Source organism: Hipposideros armiger, unplaced genomic scaffold, assembly GCF_001890085.2.
Source record: "Hipposideros armiger isolate ML-2016 unplaced genomic scaffold, ASM189008v1 scaffold_168, whole genome shotgun sequence".
In the NCBI taxonomy this organism is placed as follows: domain Eukaryota; kingdom Metazoa; phylum Chordata; class Mammalia; order Chiroptera; family Hipposideridae; genus Hipposideros; species Hipposideros armiger.
The window spans coordinates 1,178,364-1,204,309 of NW_017731518.1; the positions used below are offsets into that span (position 1 = coordinate 1,178,364).

At 43.5% G+C, this 25,946-nt stretch overlaps 2 protein-coding genes across 2 annotated transcripts in view; one reads left to right on the forward strand and one right to left on the reverse strand.

The window, feature by feature from the left end:
* The window catches only part of NT5DC3 (5'-nucleotidase domain containing 3), a 204,881-nt gene that overhangs the window by 148,901 nt on the left and 30,034 nt on the right, over positions 1-25,946 (forward strand). The window contains exon 15 of the mRNA XM_019651874.1: positions 24,989-25,084. Within this exon, the coding sequence (XP_019507419.1) occupies positions 24,989-25,084 (96 nt within the window). The remainder of the gene's footprint in view (positions 1-24,988; positions 25,085-25,946) is intronic.
* STAB2 (stabilin 2) overlaps positions 1-25,946 on the reverse strand; it is a 145,820-nt gene that overhangs the window by 89,893 nt on the left and 29,981 nt on the right. The window contains exons 10-21 of the mRNA XM_019651878.1: positions 19,600-19,733; positions 17,843-17,925; positions 16,387-16,536; positions 14,954-15,097; positions 14,336-14,392; positions 14,059-14,184; positions 8,005-8,058; positions 7,616-7,696; positions 7,200-7,352; positions 4,256-4,318; positions 1,492-1,578; positions 609-695 (exon numbers count right to left, since the gene is read on the reverse strand). Of these exons, the coding sequence (XP_019507423.1) occupies positions 609-695; positions 1,492-1,578; positions 4,256-4,318; positions 7,200-7,352; positions 7,616-7,696; positions 8,005-8,058; positions 14,059-14,184; positions 14,336-14,392; positions 14,954-15,097; positions 16,387-16,536; positions 17,843-17,925; positions 19,600-19,733 (1,219 nt within the window). The remainder of the gene's footprint in view (positions 1-608; positions 696-1,491; positions 1,579-4,255; positions 4,319-7,199; positions 7,353-7,615; positions 7,697-8,004; positions 8,059-14,058; positions 14,185-14,335; positions 14,393-14,953; positions 15,098-16,386; positions 16,537-17,842; positions 17,926-19,599; positions 19,734-25,946) is intronic.

A 25,946-nucleotide genomic window follows, 5' to 3' on the forward strand; every position in this document is an offset into this window, starting at 1 on the left:
TTTTTTTAGCTAAGCCATCCTGCCACCTGTTGGCAGCTCAGCTGCAGCTCAGCTCGGGCTGGGAATCGAACCACTGTTGCTCAGAGCTCGCACTCTTGAGCAAGCTCTTAACCAACTGAGCCACTTGGCCCGCCCTAGGTGAGTTAGGTTTTGACCTTTATATTTCACTGGGTTTTGCAAATAGGTTACAAAAAGCAATCACTGGGCAATGCTATTATTATTATTATTTTTGTTGTTGTTGTTGTTAAGTATCATAAAATTTTACACCTGGAAGGAATCTTGGAGATCAGTGCAGCCAAGCCTGCTGTCTCCCATGGGAGGGGTCCAGAGAGCCTCGCTGAGTTGCCCAAGGTCATGCAGTCAGCAATAGGAAAGCAGAGACTAGAAGCTGCATCCCTGTACGTTTCCCTCCATCCCCTTCCCCAAAAGATTCCTTCTAATGTAGCTACCTATTCTTGTGGTAACTGATCTTTTATTTTTACTTCCTGGGAATAATGGCTGGCATTGTATCATTTTTTGGTTCAGTGGTTCAAAAATCATTTTTCGACTTAAGAAAGGTCAACCTCAGCATTCCTGAAAACGTATGCATCAGGGACTGTCTTTATCACCTGTCCATTTCCCGAGCACGGGTTCGAGAAGCCTCCTGGACATTGGTTGCAGTCGGGGCCATAGAAACCTTTGCAGCACGTTGGTACCTGGGAAACAAAATGTGTGTTGCCCTTTGAAACCCAGAGCAGAGTGTCACTTCCTCAAAGGAGATAGATTTTCATTTCTATTATTATCATAAACAGCATTAGCCCCTCCCCCCCCCGCCCCCGTTATGAGCTGGACTTTTTCTTTGGCAGATGACAGAATGGCTAGTGCTCAGCCATCTGTTCACCACAAATGTACTGAGAGCTGACCCCAGGGGCCAGCCTGGCTCTGGCACCTGTCAACAAGACAGATGAAGGCTTGTGCTCATGGGGTGTGGTCACAAGAGAGTGGTTCAGAGAGTGGTCAGTGCTGAAGAAAACCAAGGACCCTAATAAAGTGGTGACAGGTAGGGACAGAGATGGGGGAAACTGGAGAGGCCACTGTGGATTGGGTGGAGGTGACAGTTAAATGGAGACTTGAGAGATGACTGAGCCCCAAGGAAACCTGGAAGAGCGCTCTGAGGTTATGAGTGGCCAGTGCACACGCTCCGAGGTGGGAATGAGGGTAAGAGACAGAGGGTGGGCTGTGTGGGGGGCGTCGGGAGTGGGAGCTCTGTGTTAAAAGCCACAGGGCCCTGTGGGAGGGGTGGCCGCAGGGAAGGGGGTGACCTGGCTGCCATATAGAGAATCTGCCCTTCGTTTCCCCTGCAGGGAGACATGGCCAAGGCCCCACAGGCAGCCTGTGACTGCACAGAACCTGGGGCCCAAGAGAGTGGCCTTGGAGCTGCCCAGCCCTGCTGGCTGCTGTGAGCCCTGCTGGCCTGGATAAATGAGGGCGCCAGCCACACCTACTGCTCACCTCCACAGTGGCATTGCAGTATCTGGCACAGCCACTCTTCAGGCTCCGTGTTTTGCCAGTGTAGACACATTTGTGTGTGAAGAGTGCCTGGAAGAAAGCCAATGAGAAAAAGCATTGCAGTCTGCATTTCGCTGTCCTCTGGGCATCTCTTGGTTACATACACTAGATCCTCTACTTCCGTTTTACCATCCATGCCAGGAAGCTGCTCTAGATCACGCCAACATGTGTGGGTCCTGGGCAGAGCGTGGTCGCGATCTTTAGGTATTCTGTTCCCTTTTTGGTAGAATACAGGCCAAGGTTTGCACAAGGCGGGGCACGTGCGTCTTTCTGCCCCTTTGCATGCTGTGGCAGACATCGCTAATTGATCAGGAAACACGCTCATGTTCATCTTGGAGATGGCTTAGCCTTCCCTTCCAATCAGTTACCCCCCCCCAAACTCCTCTTATACAGAAATTTTTGAGTCAGTGAAGAGTTCATCTCTATTTTTTAAGAAAGATCAACCCGCCCCCCATAGTGATAATTTGAGTTTTTCTCTTGGGGTGGGGGAAGCGCACTTAAATACACCCTTTTCTTCTCTAACCCCAATGTCCACTCATTATTATCTAGAACTACAATGCATTGAGAACTTACTAGAGTCAGACACAGTCAACAGTGAGGTTATCAGTCTTCAACTTCATGTGGATATTTTTCATCCCTTTTTTGTAGATGAGGAAGCTGATGCCCAGACAGGTTAAATCATTTTTCTAAGGAACACTGGTCATAAGCGGCAGGTCCGGAGAATGGGACCCACCTTACCACCTACGAACTTGAGGGTATCACAGGCAAATCATGTAGTCTCTGTGGGCCTCAGCTGCCTAATCTGTGAAATGGGGCAATAATGCTGATCTCAAGTTTTGTCTTCAGCACGAGTCCCTGGCTCTGACTTTAGGTTAGATAAATGTTGATGTTGACCTTACCCCTTCATCTTACGCTCTTGCTCAAGAAGACAGCATTGAGAACTTCGCAGACTATAAAATCCTAAAATCTTAGATATGCTCACCGAGGAAGGAATATCTAGTGCCTTTGTTAGATCTCAGGATAAGTAGCCACGTATAGATCATGGGAGCATGTGAGGGGCAGTTTAGGGGCTCTTCTGGCTCCAAGCCGTGTGTCCCATCTTTCTTTCCTGTCTTCCTCCTCCTTCCTTGGGATTATGGTTCTGCCACGTATCGGCTGAGTGACCTTCTGCCAGGCGGTGTATGTTTCTTTGCCTCAGTCCTCTGATGACACAGTGGTTATGATAATAATACACCTACCTCCTATAGGTTTGCTGGGTAAAGCCTTTAGAACAATGTTTGGCACACAGTACCTGCTGTGACTCCCGCCAACACAATTCCGTCTTTCCTCCTTCCTCTCCATCTTCCCTGTTTGGCAGCGTACTGAAGGACTCAGGGTTTCATTAAGCAAAATAAATACCTGATCACTTAGGCCTATTCAATTTTAATGTTTTGCTTTATGAAATACTTCACGATAGGATTGCATTAAAGAGCTCATCACCTTCCTTGGTGATTTATTCTAGTGTTGAAAGAAACTTCTGGTTGGGAAGTTTTTTTCTGAGGATGCACTTATAGGCAGAAATTTCTATCATCAACTTTACCCTAGAACACTTCGCTTTTCCCACCAATAGAGTACATGGCGTATGAATTGTGAATTGTTGTACAACTGTCTGTTTCCCTTTTAGATTAGAGCTTCTCAAGACAAAAACAAAATAAAACGAACTGTACCCTATTCTTCTTTTTGCCCCTAGAACCAGCACTATAATCCTCAATAAAAGTGTGTGGAATTCAATCAAACTTGGAAAGGTTTTGATGGTTCTAGCAGCATTTTCTTGAGATTTCTCTCTAGAATAACACTGGGGAAGAGCAAATGCAAATCACAGGTGGCAGATTATGCCATGCCAAAATATGCCACTTGGGCATAAGGATTATTTGGAGCTAAAGGTACCTGGAAAACAGCAGATAGAAAAGGGGCACTCTGATCTCCCTTTTCTTTCTGAAAACAGGAGCTAAAACTTCTATGTGAAAGATGTCCTCCCTCTACCAGGAATGAAGAAATACTTTGTCACCACGGACAGGGAGTTGAAGCCAAGAAGAATCTTACAAACAGACTTTTAGCCTCCCCAAATATTATAGTTCCTTTTTCAAAATTGCCTCTCTGTTCAACCTACTATATAAGTCAGCGTTTGGGTTTTGCCACTGCTCGAGTCCTCGTGCTCCTGTGGCGGCTCCCGTGTAGGTATACAAATCTGTATGCTTTTCTCCTGTAAGCCTGTTTTATGTCAACTTAATTTTGAGGCCCAGCGGGAGACCCTAAGGTTGTGGAGGGAAAGTTTTGCCTTCCCAACACAAATGTTGGATTTTATTTAAGAGGGAAAGTAGAGAAGGAATGAACCTTTGCTGAATGACTACCTGATGTAGGCATTGTGCTCGGGTTTTTAATCTATGCTAATCCTGTTGTTGTGGTTATTATTATTACTATTATTATTTACAGATGAAGGAAATTGGAGTAAAAAGGTTAAGCAACTTACTTAAGGTTCAAATGCAAGGGTTCAAATGCAGATCTGTGGGTGGTCTTTATACCATTTCCCAGGTAGTAGGCTAAGAGCTAATCTTATATTAACCCCACTTGGAGTTAATATCTTTTAAGAGGAAGGTAGAAAAGATAAGAAACCACACCAGTGGGGCTGCTTGGGTGATGTGTGTTTTCCTGAAGGTGTCACACTCACTGTGGGCTCGGAGTTAGCAGGACATCTGCTCTGAAGCACCGCGGAACACCTCACACAAGTGCCCTGGAAGAGAAGACGATGGGTCAGTACAGGTACCCCCGTAGGAGGGAGCAGGCGACCCCCCTGTCTGGTCTCATGCTTCCTCCCTATGAAGGGCCTTTCACCAGAGCAACACTCCCTGCCTCTCTCCCCACCCCCTACTGACTCCTCCCCAGAGAGAAGGAATGAATCCAATGCAGGAGAGGGTTGGCAGAAGTAACTGAGCCTGCTCAGCCCCTTCCTCTCTGTCTTTTAGGATCAGACTGTCCACAGGCCTCAGGCTTCTGATCAACTGTCTGCTGTGTAGAGAGGCCCCTGTCTCTGAGGGGACATGATAGTTGTCCACTTGCGCCAAGGATGAAGTATTAAGATGAAGTCCTTGTTCTCCAATGAGCTTAGAAGTAATGAGGCTGAGCTTTGAATCTCTGCCTTTGTCTCATGGGCATCTTCCTCGGTTGGTTGTGAATTCAGGAGGAAAGAAAGGAGTGTGTGCATCCAAATCTCTCCAGACCCATTCTCTGACCTTCTGTATTGGGCTCTGTGCGCCAGCAGGGAGATCATGAAAGAAGATCTCTTGGGTTTCCTTTGTCCACTTCCAGTGGGTCTTGACCAATGGGATGCACCAGCAAGATATTGGCTGGGAGGTGCAGAGCAAGGTCAAGGTATTGTTTTTCCTGCTCTCTCTCTCTGCTTAGGAACCATCCCTATAGCTCCTGATGGTCGTCACTGCCACTCTTCCTACTCTCATGGGTTCAAGTAACTCTACTCCCTGATACCCCTGTGACCCTTTGGTCCAGGGGTGGTCATGGTTTCCTGCCATTGCTTCTCCCTAGATGCCTCAGCATAACTTGTTCATGTCCTTAGCCCTGCCCATTTCTCTGTAGTAGCTTCTTCATTAAAGTCTCTCCATTTGAATCATTGGGATAAATTCTGTTTCCTGCAGGAACCCCAGACCCTAACAATACAGAGTGCTATTATTAAACCTCTAAAACCCAAAAATACGTGCTCCAAAATTGAAACATACATGCCCAAAGACAGCTGTGGTTTTAGCCTGGTGAAAACTGAGACTTCTAGAAGGTGCCAGCAGCTTCGATTCTTTGCTAGCCCTAAATACTTTCCAGAGAATGCATTTGTGCTTTTAATAGACTTAGTCAAAACCACCCTAAACCATGCAGAGCAGAAAGATTTGACTAAATCCAGAAAAATAGTGGAAGATGCCTTTCTAAGGCCGCTATTGGGAAGTTCTTTTCCCAATCTGATCAAAATTCTTTTGTTTACGGCACAAACCTACATCTTGATACTATTCTTCAGGTAGATGGAGAACAAGCTTTTGAACAGCTTGGACCGAGGCAACCCCCAACAAGGCAAGCACGTAGGGCTGCCCTGCCCCTCCACAGCCTCCTTTCCTGAACTTGAATGGTGGCTGCTTAGGGTTGGGGAGTTCTGAAGAAGTCTAATTGTTGATGGTTTTCTGCACAGGCCCTATTTTCCTAACATTTTTATCTTTGGGCCAGGAAATGAGACTATTTTCTCGTGTCCTGTTCTGACCTTCATGCTGGTCTAGGCCAGGTGATACATCTGTCAAAATTTATGTCAAGGATTGAACCACACAAAAATCACTTCCAGGGACTGGCTGGGAATGTGACCATGTTTCAGCTTCTCTTAACAAGTAGTGCTGTGCTCAGAGCTGAATCAAATCCCCCAGATTTTATGTGACTGGCACAGGGGACTAGCACCATCATAACAGCCTAAAATATACCAGAGCCATTCCATCAGTTAAGAAGTCTGGAATCAGAGGATTCAGCCACAAGCCTGTGCCAGGTGCTCAGCCAGCTATTTCCAGCCTTCATGACAAGAAAAGGGATCAATAAAATCAAATCAGCGAAAAGAGGCCATTAGTACTTGTTCAATGCTCATGTTCCAAGGATATTGTGAGAACAATCATCGAAATACTATTGAAGTGTCATGAAAAAGAAATACCCAGCCCTATTATTGCTGTGACTTTGGGGTTGTGGTTTCTGTGGGAACTGAAAGATCACATGTACAGCAGTGTTGAAGTTTGGGGTGCTCTGATTAAAACCAGCTGAGCCAAGAAGTTGCTATGGAAACAGGAAAGGCCATTAGAGGCTACACAAGTTCATAGGCAACCAGAAAGTTTGGAATTTGAAAAAAAGCATGGAACGATGGTTGATTGGCTAGGCCAGAACACCCCCCTGAGAAGAAATTCTATTTTAAACCCCTCGTAAAGTCCCTTGAGGGGAAGTGTAGTGGGTAGAATAGTGTGCCCCCCAATTTATGTTCTCCCTCAGAATGTGATCTTATTTAGAAATGGAGGCTTCACAGATATAGTTATTTAACCTGAGGTCATACTGGATTAAATGCATTAGATCTAATGACGTGTGTCCTTACAAGAAGAAAAGGGGACATGCAGTGACACACACAGGGAAGAGGCCATGCAGAGATGGAGGCAGAGGTCGAAGCGATGCAGCTACAAGCTGAGGAACACCAAGGACTGCTGGGAGGTACCAGAAGCGGGAAGAGACAAGGAAGGGTCCTCCCTAGAACCTTCAGAGAGGGCATGGCCTTGCTGATCTGTTGATCTCAGATTCCCAGCCTCCGGAACTGTGAGAGAATAAATTTCTGTTGCTTTAAGTCACCTAGTTTGTTATGGCAGCCCTAAAAAATGAACATACCTGGGCAGCATCTATCATTGTGGAAATTCCCCCAAAGGAACTTTACTTAGTTCACGCCTGCCTCTTCATGAAGACAGAAACCCCACTGGGATGAGGCTCCTGACTGTGGTAAAACTCTCCTTGTCAGTTTCTGCAGAATTGTGATAGCAGGGACGGTTTTCTGCTCTGTGGGGCTGTTCAGGGGCCCTTACCTACTTTCCTAGTTTCCTTACCAACTTCAGCTCTCTCTTTGTTTCATCACATCGGTGGGGCAGAATTGGGACGATGGAGGGAGGTATGAGAACTCCAGTCAGTGTGTAAATTCGGCCATTTTTGGCAGTGACCTCAATTTCTTCCATGGCCACATCATTTGCCAGAATCTGTCCCTGGAGAGAAGCAATGACATTTTCATTCTTTACAGCAGGAGCACCAGTGGTCCACTGGCAGATCTGAACAGTGGTGTGGCCTCACTAAAGAGCCTTCACACAGGTGGTTAGATGCTCAGCAGATATTTGCTGAGAGAAGCAACAAATGAATGAACTAATTGTAAAGGTTGTGAGCTAGTATAGAGGAAGGATAACCCGAAGAATAAACAGAAGAAGAGCAAAAATATGTGAGTAATGATACCGGTGGTAGAATTTTCACTTACATTGTTGGTTGTGTTAAACTGTATGATCTGGTTGGCCATGGTCCTAAAGTGAGGGGTTGAAATGAGGGTGGCCACCTCAAGCTGCAATGAGAACAATAGACAGAGACATTGAGAGCAACATCAAGAGACCTGCTTTCATAAAGTCCTTACTGGAAAAAAACAGTCTGCCAGATTATAAAGTAAACAATGGGAGCTTTGATGTCATGAGTTTTTATGGCTTTGAAGATTTCTTTGATATCAGGATCATTATTCATGGGGTAAGGGTACGCTTGGAACTACAGAAAAAGAACAACTGTCACATATTTTCTAGCACCGAAATACGGCAATTTAAGACAAGGTCAGATATCTTGAGACCAAGGGAAAAACAGGGCAGGAGAAGTGGAACCCACCTGGATAAATGGGACAATGTGGTATCTGACAAGTTCCAGAAGCTTCCGAGATCCCTGCAAAGGAATTAAAATACTTTGTTGGTCAATGATGAAAACACAACACAAGGTTCCCTCTTATGGTGATCTCCTAAATGACTTTGGGCACTTAGTCAGGAATAATAAATGACTCATAATCTCATTATTGGGAAGTCCAGGGTGAGAAAAACCCCATCCCCCAAATAGCTAATATTCACCAGATTTCTACTCTGGCAGGGGCTGTTCTTAAAACTTTATGTGCACATTTTATTCAATCCTCCCAACAACCCTGTGAGGTAGAAGCTACTATTGACCCATTCTATGTGTGATAACACTGAGTTTTCAAGACACATCCAAGGTCACAAAGCTAACTTAGGATATAAACCTAAGAATCACTTCAAGCTCTGAGACTCTCTGCTCCATTCTCTCTCTCTGAATGTTTAAGGCTACATCCCTGATTTTCTAAGACAGTCATAGTTTATGATTCTGTTTCACTCTTGCCATAAATAAACATCTGCTTGTCAGGCCACACACTAGTGATTTAGGAAGATATACCCTTGTTAGGATTATCCAGTCAGGACATTTTCCCTTCCGAACTCCCATGGTGCACTCATATGTGGTCATCTCTCCTTTAAAGCCCTTTCCAAACTTTCCAAGAGTTCTGAATGCTTCAAGAAACGGAAGCAGATGTGGAGCAACATGAGGGTCTTGGGGCTAGAAGCAGGTTGAGTGGTCCCTGTAAGGGTGCCCTGGAGTGATGTACGGAGTTGAAGAGCATGGGGACCACTCTCTTTGGGGGAAGAAGGCAGTGGCAGTGGTGGTGGTCTGCTGCAGTATGCTGCAATTTCTGAGCTGAGTCAGAGCTGGGAGTTACAAACTTCACAGCCCTTGAATCCTGCTTTGTAAGCGGCACAGCCATAGTTACTCTGGCTTGGAAAGGTGAAGGATCACAAATCAAGACCATAGTAATGCCCAAGAGGTTGACCATTTTAGGGACATGTTCTAACATTGTGAAAGCAAACCTTGCTAAACCTGAGTTCCATTCACCCAGACTTCTCTCTGCGTTTGGTCTTGGTCCCTATGCCAGGGGAGTTACATGTAGGTAGAGTGACCACATATTCTGGTTTGTCTGGCACAACCTTGGTTTACGCCTACGGTCCTGGAAATCCCATTCACTCTCAAAAGTGTCCTGATATAATAAATTGTATGGCCACCATATGTATAAATTAATAGCATTGTGGGAAGAGCCTGTTACCAAAAAGGATGTTGAAGTTGACCACCAGTTATCCAGCCATGGAAATGATGCTTTCTGCAATATTGATTCTGTTACTATGTGACCTTGAGCAAATCACTTAGCCTCTGGGTCCTAACTTCCCCTTACAGCTACTTTATGGTATCCAGAAGTGGGACTTGCAGATAGAAGCAATGCTATTACAAGCTTGAATACCCATTGGCAGAAGGGCTGAGAAAGAGTGGGGACCACTGGGAAATGTGAGACCAAACTGGACTGCAAACTCCTGGAAGGCAGGGACCAGGTCTTTCTGGCTTAATAATAACTGTCCCCAGCCAGCACAGCATGGGGTACATGGCAGGCCCTGCATAAACATTTGTGCCAATAAACCCACATATATATGGGCAGATAAGTTTTGACAAGGGAGCCAAAAACGTACAATGGAGGAAAGAAAACCTCTTCAATAAATGATGCTGGGAAAAACAACCCTACACTATGAAAGCCAAAAAAAAAAAAAAAGAAAGAAAAAAATAAGAAAGAAACTAGACAGCTATTTGTCACCATACACAAAAATTAACTCAAAATAGATCAAAGACCTAATTATAAGACCTGAAACAGTAAAACACACAGAAGAAAACATAAATACCAAATTTATGGACCTTGATCTTAGAGAGGGTTTTATGATTTTGACCTCAAAGGCAAGGGAAGTAAGAGCAAAAATAAATGAATAAGACTATATCAAACTAAAAAGCTTTAGCACAGCAAAAGAAACCATCAACAAAACAAAAAATGCAACCAATTGAATGGGAGAAGATGTTTGCAAACAACACCTCCTATAAGGGGCTAATATCCAAAATATATAAAGAACTTGTACAACTCAACAACAAAAAAGCAAACAATCCAATTAAAAAACGGGCAGAGGACCTGAACAGAGACTTCTCTCAAAAAGACACAGAAATAGCCAACGGATATATGAAAAGATGCTCAACTTCACCAACTATTAGGGAAATGCAAATCAAAACGACAATGAGATATCACCTCACACCTGTTAGCATGGCTATCATCAACAAGACAGGAAATAAGTGTTGGGGAGGATGTGGAGAAAAGGAACCCTCATACACTGCTGGTGGGAATGTAAATTGGTAGTCACTGTGGAAAACAGTGTGGAGCTTCCTCAAAAAATTAAGAATAGGACTGAGAATAGAGCTAAGAATATGACTCAGCAATCCCTCTTCTGGGTATCTACCCCAAAATTTTGAAAACATTTATTCATAAAGATATATGTACCCCTATGCTCATTGCAGCATTATTCATGGTGTGGCCAAGACATGGAAACAACCAAAGGGTCCTTTGATAGATGACTGGATAAAGAAGATCCAATCAGAATTATGGTACATGTATGCAATGGAATATTACTCGACCAGAAGAAAGGTGAAGTCCTGCCATTTGCAACAACATGGATGGGTCTTGAGAATATCATGCTGAACGAAACAAGCAAGATGGAAGAAGTCAAGAACCATATGATTTCACTCATATTTGGGATATAAAACGGGCAGCAACAAACAAACAAAAACTCATAGACACAGACAACAGTATGATGGTTACCAGAAGGAAAAGGTGGGTGGTAGAAGAGGGTAAAGGGGGTAAAATACATGGTGATGGGAGGAGACTTGACTTTGGGTGGTGAATACACAATGCAGTATACAGATGATATATTATAGAATTGTACACTCGAAACCTATATAACTTATTGACTAATGTCACCCCAATAAATTTAATAAAATTAAAAAAAATAATAAAAGGAGGAGATCCTGGGAAGAGCACTGAGCTGGACCTCAGGATCCTGAGCTCTAAAATCCCAATTCTGCCCCTGTGTGACCTTGACAAGCCACTTAGCTCCTCGATGCTCAACTTCACCTGCAAAATAAAGGGACTGGTAGGCTCCTTCCAGGCGTCTGATTCTATAGGGAGGACTTGATCAACTGGGGAACCCATTTATAAAGCCTCAAGAATTAATTGGTGTTGGATCCTTTTTACAAGAAACGGGAGAATGAAAGGGACAAAGGCATTGGCCAGCATCACTGCAGCCACTGTGTGTGTGTGTGTGTGTGTGTGTGTGTGTGTGTGTGTGTGTGTGTGTGTGCTGCCTTATCTGGGTCATCGTTCAGTGAGAATTCAGTCCAGCCTAGTTCAAATCGACAGGATGTGCTTCCAGGTGCTATTGTGGAAGAGATTTTGGTGTAGTGTATTCTTTTCCATATGAGGATATTCACGTCCTTCCAGCTGTTTTAGGTAATAACAACAACAGCAACAACAAAAAACCCAAATCTTTTGGTGCCAGAGGTGGAAAGAGAGAGTTTTCCATCAAATTGTGAATATGACCTTGAATTCTGTAAATTCACCTCCCTTTGTCCCGTTTTACTTTCAAGGCACTTAGGAATTGGCAAAGGTCAGTCTCGTGCTCCCTTTGCCTGTATTTCTGTCTAGGTCAGTGAGGAATTTTAAATTGAGGCTTATAATCAGTTCCTTTTGTTTTTGTGCAGGAATGGGTTGGTTTCAGGACTGAAATTTTGCTTCAGGGAGAAATAGATACACTGGAAAGGAAATGAGCCATTCCCAAATCAAAATTAGAAACCATTCCTCTAATGAAATCAGTTTATTTTCCATTTCATTGGTAGAGCTGATGGAAATTTTACTGTCTCCAGCTGAGGTTCTTCCCTGAAGATAACATCGAAGGATGCTATTGAGATGGATGGAGAGAGAAGGAGCTTCCTGTTGTTTGAGAAATTTTACCCATACAGGCTCTGGATCTGGGAAAGTGGCAGACATGATTGTTCTATTCCTCACGTAGAAACTGAAGTGAAAAAATAGTTTTTGACTCAGGACAGAGACTTGAAGTTTTATATTCATTGCAGGAAGAAAACCATTGCCTTTGAGAAAGGAGGTTGAGAGTCAGGAGCAGTGGTGTGCTGGTAAATCACTTCTATGGGCTAAAAATAAGCCATGATTTATAGTGTTGGCCAGTTGCTGTGGTCTAAATCACCACTGGCTGACTTCAAGCTATCAATGCGATCTCACTGAACAGAGCTGGGAAGAGATACACACAATCTACTCTCACGAGCCTGAGTGGGCCAGCTCCAGCCACCACTGGAAGGAGTGAGAGGGAGGAGACAGAGAAGAGCTTTCGGAGCAAATGTGCTTGATGGAAAAGCAGGGAGGTTGAGTTATTTTTATTTTAGTTAAAAAGGTTTTGTTTTAATTCTAAGTGTGCCTGATTAGGTATCTGAGAACTCCTTTATTATGATTTGAAAAAAAATATGTATCATATTAGAAGCTCATGCGCTCAGAGAGCACATGTTATCTCAGGATTTTAATAATTACCCAGGGGAGCAACATTACTTTTTTAGCTTTAAAATTACGTATAAGTGCGAGTTCTAAAGAGAGGTCTAACAGGTTTTCTGTAATAGCTAGGGTTTAGAAAATTTGAGCATGAATCATATTTTTAAAATAACATCCCATTTTTAAGACACTGGTAAAGATATGGCATTTTAAATGGAAACCTGTAGCGAACCCTTTAATATGTTGAACATCTCTTTGCAGTGTAAGAGATTACCTTCTGACTTATCTCCTCGATGAATAATTTTTTAATCCAAAGTTTTTTGAAAGCAAGATATCTTTGTAGATACCTGAATGTATTCTAGGAAGGGATATATCCATGTAAACCTCTAAACCATACAGGCAAAAAGTTCCCAGGTTCCAAAATCAGTGTAGCTTGGGTTACCTGAGTTAGAAATTTGTTGCTTGCCAAAAATGTCTATATCTGGGCCTCATTCTAGTGTCATTAAATCAGACTGCTTAGGGTAATGTCCTAGAATATGCCTACTTAACAAGCTCCATAGGTGATTCCTAAGCATATTAAAGCTTGGGAATTATTACCCTGAAAGACCTGAGCCCATGCCCCTCCCCATTCTGTATAATCTACACTGATTTAGATCAGGTCATTGGTATTCCTGCCCCATTGCCAAGATGGTGGCATGATTTCAGGACACTGGAAGAAAGCCTGTGGCCCTTCTACCATTTCATGTTCTAATGAACAAAATCCCATAATTAGCCATCCTTCTCTTCACTTTAAGACTGTTATTTCTGGGAGAGGAAACACTGTAAATGGTTTCAGTCATTTACATCCTAATGTGAAGGAGTAAAAAAAATATCCTTTCTAGAGGAGAATGTGAGAGAATTGCAGGCTCATGGTATAGAAGCAGAGGGTTATTGTGGAGAGAGATGAAAGCAACAGACAGGAAAAGCTTGAGTATGTAAAAATAACATTTTAAATTTCGCCTAGATCTGGCCTGGAATGGCCTAGTTTAGATTCATTTTCTAGATGTTTTTAGAGTTGTAGAGAACTTAAGATATTGATTTTGCTACTGGGTTGTCGGAAAAATCATGACGCATTTTTGCAACAAAAAACATGCAAAAAGTACGTCATGACTTTTCCGACAACCCGATATTGGAAGATCCAGGACAAATCAAACCAACCATTTAAATCTGGGTTTGCAAATATATTTTATTTCCTGTGCCCAGTCTGATTGGTCACAGATACTTGGAAATCTATTGATGAGATTTAAGGCCCTGGGACACCAGGCTTAGCTCCAGAGAACTCTGATTGATTAATGTCTGCCTTGGCTGTGGGAGGGTAGGTGGTAATAAATGTGCTACTTATTTGCCATACCTAGTTTAGAAAAAGCCTGTCTAGACACAGACTGAAGCGATGCTGACATGGTATCATCAGAGTATGTAGGATATAATACCTCTGGAGAAAGAAGGTAATCGAGAGTACCATCCTTCATGTTATTCAATGCTTCATCACTTGGAACAAAAATAGTGTACGATCCACCAGCTCCATCGTCATCTAAGGCATGTCCCACATTGGTTTTCTGCATTTGAGAAATGAAATTTTACATTTTCAGCCTATCTCAGACAAATATTTGAGTAATTCCTCAAAAAAAATTTATAATCAACACCCTTGCTAATTTTACTAAGGACTGGGCAGAGCACATTTCTCAGAAACTCATGAAAAGGACATACCTCTAGCAAAGATCTGAACTTGCTGTATCTTGGTCGTAGCATTGTCATTATGGTTTGCTAAAAAGAAACATTTTGTTTAAAAATCAGTAAAAACAACAACAATAAAGGTGGTTTATTTAGGAACTAGATACCCTCACATTAAAACACTGATGACAGAGTTTTTGTGTCAGTGTGGATAGATATAAAAAGGCCTGGTCAACATTATACAAATATTTCTTATTGAAACAGTAATTGAAACCTGCACATTCTGAAGTAGCCTGTAGCCATCATCAAACAGGTCAGAGGGAACAAATTTTACTGAGGTGAGACTGCTCTCCTCCATAAAGCATGAAAGATAAATTTTCACTGGTCACTGGACTGAATTGTCAGATGTGGCTATAAAAGAGGTCACAAAATCAAGATCTTCCCTGCACCTACTGCATGCCTTTCTCTCTGAAGAGCTTTCCAGAATTCTGTTGAAAACAGACAAATGATCCCATCTCCCCCATGGTTGGGGTCCTAGTACAAATAAAGGACAAGTACATACTGCTGGCATGCATTTTCTTCTTGGATGTGACTCTCCAGGGAACAAAGGAAGATGGATTGGGGGCGACACCACTTTCGCCTGAAATAGCTCACCTCAGTGTCGCTCTTAAAGGTGGGTGCCATCTTGTCCATGGCTCTGTCGAGGATGTGCAAGAGCCCATTGGAAGCGATTATGTCCCCCTGTATAATTTTGACCTTTTTGCTGCCTCCATAGAGCTTAAGCTTTAGTTGATTATCCTAAAACACCAAGGAAAAAAAACTTAATGTGGTGTCCTTGAAGGAGTGAGCACTGGACTAGAAGGCAGAACCCCTGAGTCCTTGGGTTCTGCCATTTATTGGCTGTGTGACCTTGGATAAGTCACTTCACCTAAAATGGGGATGATGGTATCTGCTTGGCTGACTTCATAGGGTTTAGGTTAAGATCAATTGAGATAGTATGTCAAGTTATTGATGACTGTCACATGCTAAATATATATAAGGCATTATAAGTGTCCCTCAATAGACCACATGCTCCAAAAGGGCAAAACTATTCTATTTACTATAAATTCACCATCTATTTTAGTGTCTTGTACAAAGAAGGCACACAATAAAAAATATTGGTTGAATGAATAACTGAAGGGTGAATTCCTTCTTCCAATGTGGTACCTATAAGTTACAGACTTAGTAACTATTTATTAAATGAATGGATGAATGAATGCATGCATGTCCTTGTGAGAAAGAAAGCCACATCTCCATCCATCCATCCATCCATCCATCCATCCATCCATCCATCCATCCATCCATCCATCCATCCTCACACACACAATACAATACACTAGTTAAGGACTCAGGCTTTGGAGTCAGGCAGGCCTGCATTTGAATCCTGGCTCTGGCAAAGCCTCCTTCACAGAGTTGTTGTGAATCTTATATAACAAGTAAAGATTTACCCTGGTACCTTGCACAGAGTAAGGGCTCAATAAAAAACCTGTCAACTATTGACATTTGGTGAAATGCAATCATATACACCAACCCACACATACACATTCTGTCCATCAGTCACATGTACCCCAGCTCATGAAGTCACAGAAAGAGCTATTTGTGAAAGAGGAAGAGGATAGTTCTATTTAAAAAAACAAAACAGAACTAATGGCCTAAGGAGAGATGGAATGTTATGCTGGAGAGGATGGATAAACTCCAATAGTCTAAAACAAACACCATCCATTTCCTTTTGTGAGAGGAATGCTGATCTGGCATTGTGCTGATACTTCCAGGAAATGGGCTACTGCGGAAGTTTCTCCTTGCTGCTAGCAGTTGCATGATGGTTGCCTAGCAAACTAATTCAGACCAGAGCAAAATCACACGCTGTATGAAACCCCCTCTCTGTCACGGTGCACACCCTCCTAACCTTACCCTTTCCGATGTTGCTCTCCGCTTCTTCCAATATAGGGAGGTACTTTGACAGACAAGGAATAAGAAAAGAAGTCCTTTCCAAACCCCCAAACACAAAGAGCACCGACTCTGAGAGTGAACATCCGAGAAACCCTTACCTTCTCACCATTGAAGATTTCCCCTGACCTTCCAGTCAAGGTATAGAATGTGTCTGTGTTATTCATACGCTCTGTGTTCATCTGCCCAGCAATTATATGGAGTTTCACGAAGTACTGAGTGGCCTTACTATCCATCAAAAGCTCTTTTACCTAAGAAAGGAGAGCCAGTTTCTTTAGTCTCCATTGTTTGAAGGAGAAAATGACATTGGTATTTCATGCATTGACTTGTTCAGCATCAAAGACATCAAAGCCAGTGCCAAAATCCTCCCTCTGGTTTGGGCTCTTTCAGATACAACTGCCCTGGGCTAGGCCTTGAAGGGAGTAGAAATCTGGAGAGTGGGAGTTGATGCAGAGTATACTCTCAAACCACAGGAGGTGCCCTGGTGTGGAAAGGAGGGGCAAGGAGGGTGGCGGGCACCAAGGAATGACCTTGAGCCCAGGAAGCAGATGGAAACAAAATAATATGAAGTTACAGTGGATCAGTGGCTCTTTTGAACGGTACAATCAAGATTTTTGAAACCCATCAGACCAAATCTACATGGTGTCAGGGTATCGCCACCAATCCACCAGCAGATATGTTTTTTATTAACTTTGTGTAAATTCAATCTGTATATTAAACAAGAGACCACATGCAAAGTGCCTAGCCCAGAGGCATTCAATATCTACTAAGTTCCCCTCCACAAGAGCAGAGAAGTGAGGGCACCTCTGAAGATTAATGATAGACTCATCTCAGATGGATGAATAGTGGTGAGATATTAGAGTGAGAGAGTCTGGAACTTCCTGGATTTTTAATCAGTGCAGCAAAAATTATCATCACAAAGTATGCTGGATTAAGATAAACCAATTTTACACAAATCAGTGTCCATTACCGACATTAAATCAAATCTAAGTGTTTCATTGATACCACCATGATGCTACCCCTCCGTCAGGCCCTAGGAGTTGCATTCCCTCGAATGACATTATCTCAGACGCCAGCTGCTCACATTGAAGACTGCAATTTTCTTCTAGTTTTCCCTATCACTGTTACCATTTATGATAATTTTAAAGAAACAACTTAGCTAATGCATTCGTTTAATTCTTCCTGTAGGAAGTGACCAGTCTTGCATTATGCAAATCTTATTTAAGAACTCTTAGTGATTTGCCTTGAGGGGTGCTGATGGGAAGCGGGACCCAGGGGGGTCTTGAAGGGAGCTGGCAATGGTCTTGCTGGATACACAGTACATTCACTTTGTGACAATTCATTGAGTTGTGCACTTACAATTTGTGTACTTTCTGTCAGGTTGTTATATTTCACTGAAAGAAATTTACCCAAGTTATCATCTTATCATCAGTAGGTTTAATTTTAATTGGGTTTTCCTACTTTAGGTAAAACAAGGTACTGCCTACTAAGGTGTTTTTTGTTTGTTTGTTTGCTTTTGCATTAGTCCCTCCATGTAGATTTATTTTAAATACTTACATTGAATCCTTTCAGTCCCTTGTCTGTCGGCAACAGCACAGTGAATGGTCCCAGGTCACTCAGCGGCCAGGCATAGGCTTTGTCTTAGGAGTCGAAATTCACAAAGAAAGAAAACACAGGTGGGTCAGTGGTCCATGAGGAGTAAAATCAGGCATGGTCCTAGGGGACCATTTAGGCCCTCGACTAAAGAACTTCACTGTTCTAATTGGCATGTGCAGGCCCTCTGTAAACTGGGAAGCTGTCTAAGAATGGAAGGTGCCATGATGCCATGGTCCCCAAAAGGTTCCTCATAACTGTATGATTTTTCCCTGCAGCCACAATCTTGGCTCCAAGGATACCCAGGGATGAGAGGCTCTGTGAGGGTCATGTGACAACATCGTCAGACAAACGTACCCCGACCCTGGGCCCGACTCTGAGCTGTTGCCATCTCAGTGAACAAAGACGCAGCCCTTGTTCTATCCAGAGCCAACTCAGAAGGGCCCCATGCTTGGTTTAATGCTGTTGCCATCTTAAGATGCTTAATTATTTTTTATCAAAGGACCCCGACTTCTCATTTTGCATGGTGCCCTGCAAGTACGTGGCTGGCCCTGTTTCCATGCCCCTGGGGAAGCTGAGATGGAAGAGACGGCTCTGTGCTCTCCCACAGGAGGCCATGTGTACCAGCACTTCATAAACAGGGCAGGTGAGAGGTCGACTGGACTTCATCCAGGGAAAGGCTCGAGGGCCCCGCCTGCAAAGGATACTCTGTCACCCAGTCTGCTCTCATTTGATGACATTCTAAGAGTTCTTGGAGGGAAGCTGTGAGAAGCCTGGCAGATTGCCCGCGTCATGCCCGTAACACTTGACTCCCCTTGGATGCCTTGGAAAGAGCAGGACATTTATGCAGGTTGTCCAGTAAGATTTATGCTGAGAGCACAGCATTGACCCATGGAGGATATTTACCTCTTTATCTGTGCTCTTTCTGGGAAATCATTTTTGAAGACTGGTAAATTCTAAATCCTGATATTCTAAGGCTTCTGCTGATTGGTCAAGTCTGTGTTTTAGTTTCTGTTGATTGGCCATATTTGTACTTTATTGAAAGTCTTGTCTAACGCTGCTATCAGCTATGATATTTCATTTTTAAGGGAGTGTGGGATAATGACCTCTAGAGGGCATTTGGAAATGCAGGAGGGTGTTTTGGGCTGTCACCCTTCCTGGGGGCTAGTGGAGGATGTGTCACTACAGACAATTATTGGTTGAGGGGACTACGATGCTAAATATCCGGCAATGTGTGAGATGGTCACACACAGCCAAGACTATTCCCCAAATTCAGACAGCACTTCCATTGAGAAACATAGATATTACCTCAGGGGCTTAGTCCCTCTCTATTCCCAGTATTACCTGCCAACCTTGTTTCAAACCTGGAGGACCCACAGGACAAGGGAAAGAGGGTGGTTTCCATCTTCACATTGGTAGCTGCCCCATCTCAGTGTTGTCACAGACCTGCTAATCTATGGTGGCCTCAGGACCCTGTCCTCAGCTCTCTAATTGTTGCATTGCTGGATCTCTTGGCCCCAATGCCTGCTTGTCTCCATGGAAACAGCTGCTTGTGCTTTGCCTCCCACCTGCCTGATCCCTCCCTAGAAGGGCTGATCCCAACAGACAAGCCTTGCGGGGCCTGCCCACCCCTTTGTGGATGATCGGGTCTTGCAGATGCCCTTGCCCGAAAGAGGGCTGCCCTTGATGTGGAAATCTGACCCCGTAGCTGCGCTGCGTACCCAGGAGCGAGATGAAAGACGTCAGCCTTCCTTGCCATTTTCCTTTGGGTTCAGTGTTTAATTCTCTGAGTCGCTCCATGATGTTTCCATAACACGTTGAGCCATCGCCCACGTAACCTTTCTGGCAAGTGCATCTGTAGAGAGGGTGAGAACACAATCTCAGGGTCTTAGAGCCATTGGGCGGTGAGATCCTACAGTCCAACTCCCTCATCTGCACAAGATGGGGAAAGTGATGCCCAGGGTAGGCCAGGGACAAGGCTGGGAGAGGAGCGGCACAAACGCAAGTAAGCGTGCCTGGTGCAGTGCCTGCCATACAGTAGGCCCACAAGGAACGGCTATCCAATACATTATGCATATCCATAAACACTAGATATTTTTGTATAACCCTTGTCTTAGTATGTTTGAAAGTATGATCAAGAAGCAGTTGGAGTGCTTACTATAAATGCAGATTCTAGGGCTTCACTGCAGAACCGGAGTCCGAGTAAGCTACTGAAGCCAGCCTCAGGTAACCATTCAGAGCTATTGATCTGCTTAGAAGACTCTTCCCCTCCCCTTCCTTCCTAGCTGAGACCTCTGCTCAACTGCCCCTTCCTTAGGGAAATAGTCCTCGATTGTCCGTCCCCTTGCCAACCCCCCACTGTAGACTGCGTCCCCCTTATTGTGAACTGTCCCGGTACTGTGTAGCTCCTCTCTGTACCACCAGTGTCAGCTGTGATTGTGTTTGTATGTGGTTATTTGATTAATATCTGCTTCCCTATCTAATCCGAGGAAAGCGTGTGGGCAGGGGCAGTTTATTTATTCGCTGTTATAACCCCAGGATCTAGCACAGGGCATGGTCCATAGTAGGCACTTAATTAATAGTGGTACAGTAAATAGTCATTGAATTACAATACATATATAAACTATGAAAGTCACAGAATTTATACTATAGTTTCATAAAAGGTAAAGAGAGTTAAAGATGCAGTTAAAGATGTATTGGCAGTGGTGTGCTGGTAAATGTTGAACAACCTGCTTTCTGGGCAGGGTGGGGAGCCCCAATTTTCAGCATTTCCCAATTTCCATGGTTCATACTCCTACCTTGACCCATCTCAAGCTACCAATGTGATGCCAACCAGCTTGTAAATTTTCTGAAAACTTAACAATCAGCAAGTCTTGGCTCTAGCACACCACTGCTACCCAGCCAAGGTTAGTTGACAGCTGGCTGAACTTGGTAATGTGCTTAGGAAAGGTGACACTCACCAGGATCCTGGATGTGAGGACCCAAATATGAGGTAGAGAAGAGTGTTTCAAAGAAGAGAGCTACATGATGCTATTGGTCATACTATACCACAGATGTAAGTCATGTTTAGATTCCAAAGAACAGTTATGCACTCATTCGTCCACTTGTCCTATTGAATAAGGTTCCATGACAAATAGATATATTTTCAACAATTTTGCTGCACAAATGTTTCAGAGTCTTATACCCCTTGCTTGGATTGTTGCAATGACTTCCTAACTGGTCTTTCTGCCCTTAGTTTTCCTCCCTTCAAATCAATCCTTCACACAGCCCCCCTATGTGGTCTCTCCAAAAGAGAAGTCTGGCATCTCTGTGCTTAAAAGTCTCCGGGACTCCTTTCGCCTATAGAATAAGGTGTAAGTGCTTAGCATGACATATAAGGCCGTAAAGGGGCGTCCTGCTTATTTCTCCTTCCTGCCATTCACTGCAAATTCCAGCTATACTACATTGCTTTCTTAAGGCTGTGATGCCCTTCTCAGACCATCTGCCCTTCTAGCCATGCTCTCGCAGCCTCACTTATAGCTCACATGCTGGAGATGGACCCGAAAACATATAATTTAGAGCATCATGGTAAACCAATTTCCTTACCTATGTAATAAGTTTAATAATAATTTTAGTGCTGTCAAGAGAAGAAATAATGCACGAAAATCAGCTAGCCCAGTGACAGACACATAGAAAAAGCTCAATACTTGGAATATGATGATGATGATGATGATGACAACAACAATGGCGGTGATGATGGAGATGGTGGTGATAACAACAGTCATGCGGAGGAGCTGGAATATAGCAGGACAAGTCCATAAACAGATAACTTCAGTTCCATAGTAAGTGCTATGGTAGAAGATCTCATAGGATGTTATGGGGCATGGAAGAGAAAGTGACTAATTCTGCCTGAAGAACTATGCAAGAGGTTCTGCAAGAAAGTAACATTTAAGATAATCCCAGAAGAATACATAAATTTCCCAGCCAGACAAATTTACTGATTGTCTTCAGGGTTTTTATAGAGCAGTTGCTCTCAACCAGGGGCAAGTTTGCCCCCCAGGGAACATTTGGCAATGCCTGGGCACATCTGTGGTTGTCATAATGGGGGTGAGAGGCATCTAGTGGGCAGAGGTCAGAGATGTGCCTAACACCCTGCAGTGCCCAGGATAGCACCTACAACAAAGAGTTATCTGGCCCCAAATGTCAGCAGTGCTGAGGTTGAGAAACCTTGTTATAAGAAATCACTAAGGTAGATCTAACCACAAAAGAAGTCTATTTAATACAACCAAAAACCAGTTTCCTACTTAAGCATCAACTTCCTCTGCAAGTACTGTGCTACAAGACAGTGAACTTAAGAAAGCAAAGAGGGGGATTGGTAATGCTTGGAAGTGATACAATCATCATTGTTGAAAATTAATCCTGTTCTAAATTACGTAAGTTTCATTTGAGGACAACTGGTAACAGCAAGACAAGTGACTTGGACAAACCATTAAGTATGTGTCTCTCTAAAGCTTCTCTAAGTTGTTATGAGGCCAGTGATCTGTTTTGTGTGAAGTGACTTGACTTGTTTTTCCTAAGGATGGCAGGAGAATTGTATTTTAATGGCCTCAGTGCTGAGTGGAATGTATGAGACATAAATATTTTTTTATTTTGATTTAAAATCTCAGTCCAAAGTCTGAGACATCATGAGATAATTTTCCTACTTAAATGTTCTCACTTGGGCTATGGCACAACTCACAGCGTTGTCTCTTTTATAAACTGGTTCTTTAGTAGGTGTAAAGGTCTCCAGTTATCTCAGGGCTTTAAAAACACCCATACGCTATTTACATTTTGTAAGTTATGGGATGGGATTGACTAAGTTTAATGCTGGATAAGATTTAGTTTTATTTAATTATAGGGTGTCCCCAAAGTCTCAGTACAGTTGCTTCCTTCATTTCTTCATTTGTTCATTTCATTCCTCCATTAATTCATTTGTTCCTCCAAACTCATTCCATTGTTTCAATGGGGGACAGGAGTTGTTGCAAGAAGATGAATAGGACACGGACCCCCAAGGACCTTAAATTCTCATTGGGAATTGAGATCAGTAATGATAATAATAGTAACATCTATGGATAGTTCCTATGCCAGTCATTCTTCTAGGGGCCTTACTATGGTATCTTATTTGGTACAACGTTCCTATGAGGTGAGTTCTGTTAGTAGCCCTACTTTAGATGAGGAAACTGAGGTACACAGAGGGTAAGTATCTCACTCAAGATCACACAGCCTGTAAGTGGCAGTACCTGTGCTCATCACCATTGTATTATGCACCCATCACAGTTCAGGGTGATAAATAGAAGCATTCAGGGTGCCTTGAGAGCCCAGAGGGAGGGGTCTCTGAGTAGATAGGGGTGGTGGTGGCGGGGGAGGGACAGGGGTGACATCCTAGAGGTAGAGATACTGGACCTAAACACTGGAGGATCAGTGTGTCAGCCTGACACAGAGGAGGTGGGGAGGGAAGGATGTCTAAGCATGGGGGATATCACGGCATAGCTGAAGACCAAGCTAGTTCAGTAGAACTAGAGCTGAGGGTGTGTTCATGAGAGTGATAGAGATAACGGTGGCTCATCCACACCCTCTGTGAACAGCCATTCTTGGCCATACCTTGGGGAGAATGGTCCTTGGAAGGCCCTGTGTGTGTTCCGAAAGTGTTTTGGAGCTGTTGGGGGGAGAATTATGGGGTCCTGGATACCTAAGTGTGGTCTGTAAGGGGGACTCAGGCTCTGGGAGAGCACATCCTCGTGGTCCTTCAGACTCCTTGCCCTGGTATGGCCAGCAGAGGGCCACATGGGGCCCTCTAAACTGTGGTGTCCACGGCAGGGCCCCCTGTCACTCAGGTCTAAAGGTCATACTGCTGGAAACACATGGGGAGTGGCCAAGCTGGGATTCAAACCTGGTCCGTCTGGGAAAGCCCATGCTCTCGCCTATGCACAGTGTAGCCTTGGACAGGACTCTAGGGAAGATTGTTCACAACAAGGAACCCTAGCCTGTACAAGTCCTATACAAACATTGAAGTCATCAGTGTCACCCCTGTTCCAAGAGTCTCTAGATTTCAGTGTGATTTATTGTACATTTGTACAGTCGGAATGTAAACCACACTTTTCCAATACGCCTTCTCAGTTACATCCAGTCTTTCCAGGTGAACTGAATCCATGCAGAGAGAAATGCTCCTCTCCTCCATCACTGCTGACATCCCACCTCTACTAAGTAAAAGTAAACACGCGCAGTTGTACCAGACATGAAGCTATTTGTTCTCCTTAGTAATAATCTAAATGGAACTTAGAGTTTAAAGTGTTAGCACTTCTCAGGGAGCTATTCTTGGTGTCTAGCCCGACTTGTCAGGTGAGGAAACTGTGGTTCAGAAAAATTACAAGTCCAAGGTCACTCCAGGGGCAAATGGTAGAGCCCACATTTGAACCCATTTTTTTTATTGGGTGGTCTTCTTTTTCTAACACAGTATGATTTTGAATATTCTCCATAAACTGCCATATTGAGAAGGAATAAACAAAATAAATCTTTATCCTATAATCAACTCTCCTAGGTGAATTAAATTACCTAAATTATTGATGGTCCCGTATTTTACAGTGTAACTTAACCAGCCTTTACCTAGGCCTCTTTTCAGCTGAAGACAGTCAATTTTGGGGGGGCGGGGGGGGGGCAGTGAGGGGATCAAGGAGGTTTGTGAGTGACACACATATCCCTACAATCCATTGTTAGGTCCATTGACAGCCTAAACACAAGTTTCAATGCAACTTATATTATTCTGACATTCCAGTTTCATTTTTCAATTTTACCTTCTCAAGCACAAAGGGAAGAAAGTGTTTATTCTGCTCAAGCTGTCTCAGAGCATGGTGGAAATTGTGTAAGCTGGCTTGTTTGGTTGTTAGTATTACCAGAATCTGTGTTTCAGGAGAAGATGTGCCTGTGTATTACGTGGGCTGGGTGCATATGTGCCTATTCTCATGGCCGTGGTGTGTTTGTATGTACACTCACACGTGTGGAGAGATTTCCATGTGCCAGGTCCTGCTCAGAGACTGATGAATGTAATCTCATGCAATCCTCACCACAGCCCTCCTTCTCCCCTTTTTATGACAGAGGAAACTTCAGTTCAGAGAGGTTCAAGTTTAAGTGGCAGAGCTGGGATTTGAACACAGAGGTTCTGGCACCCAAGCGCTTTCCATTCCACCCACAGTGAGTACAGATTTGCTTATGTGCCCAGATAGAACTTGATGATCACAAAATCTACCTGGGCAAAATCCATACATTCAAGACCCAACTATGAAAGGAATGAACTCCAGAGAAGATAGAAGTGGGCTCTGGAATGACAGGAACTTGTTTTATAATTACACGGTTCAATGTCTTATATGGTTTTGAGCTCACAATGGCAGCGTGGTCCTTTGTAGATGTCAATGACAATGACAACTGAAAGTGGCACCGAGAGAGGAGCTTCAGTCTGGGGGTCAAAAGACTTGGGTTCTAGACTCAGTTCACCCACAAATAACAACAATACAGCTGTACAGCAGTTTCTAGAACATTCTCTCACGTAATCTTCGCAACAACCTTATGAAGTAGATATCACTGTGTGAAACAGGCCAGAAAGATGATGTTACTTTCCCACGGTCATGCGGCCAATAGATATGAGTGCAGAGACTCAAATCCAGGTCTCTAAATTCCAAATACCATGTCCTTCCCATCATGTGAACTGCCTCTGCCTCAGGAGTTTCCACAAGTATTTTTACTCACAGTAAACCCCTTCTTTTGAAACCTGGAGTCCAGGAAACACCAGTAGTGTTTATTCACTTTCCCTGGTCTTGTTTTGCACCACTAACGAGCCATATGTCACAGGTGAGGAAACAGACATATACATTAGAGGTCAAACCTGCAATCGCAACAGGCATTTGTTTTCCCACGCTCTGACCACTTAATACCATGTCAGAAGGCCAGGTCAGTGTTTCAGACTGTTCTAATGGTCATTGCAAAGGAAACCATTTTTGAATGATTCATTGATTAAACAAAGATTCATTGAGTACCTACTATGCTCCTTGCATTTTGT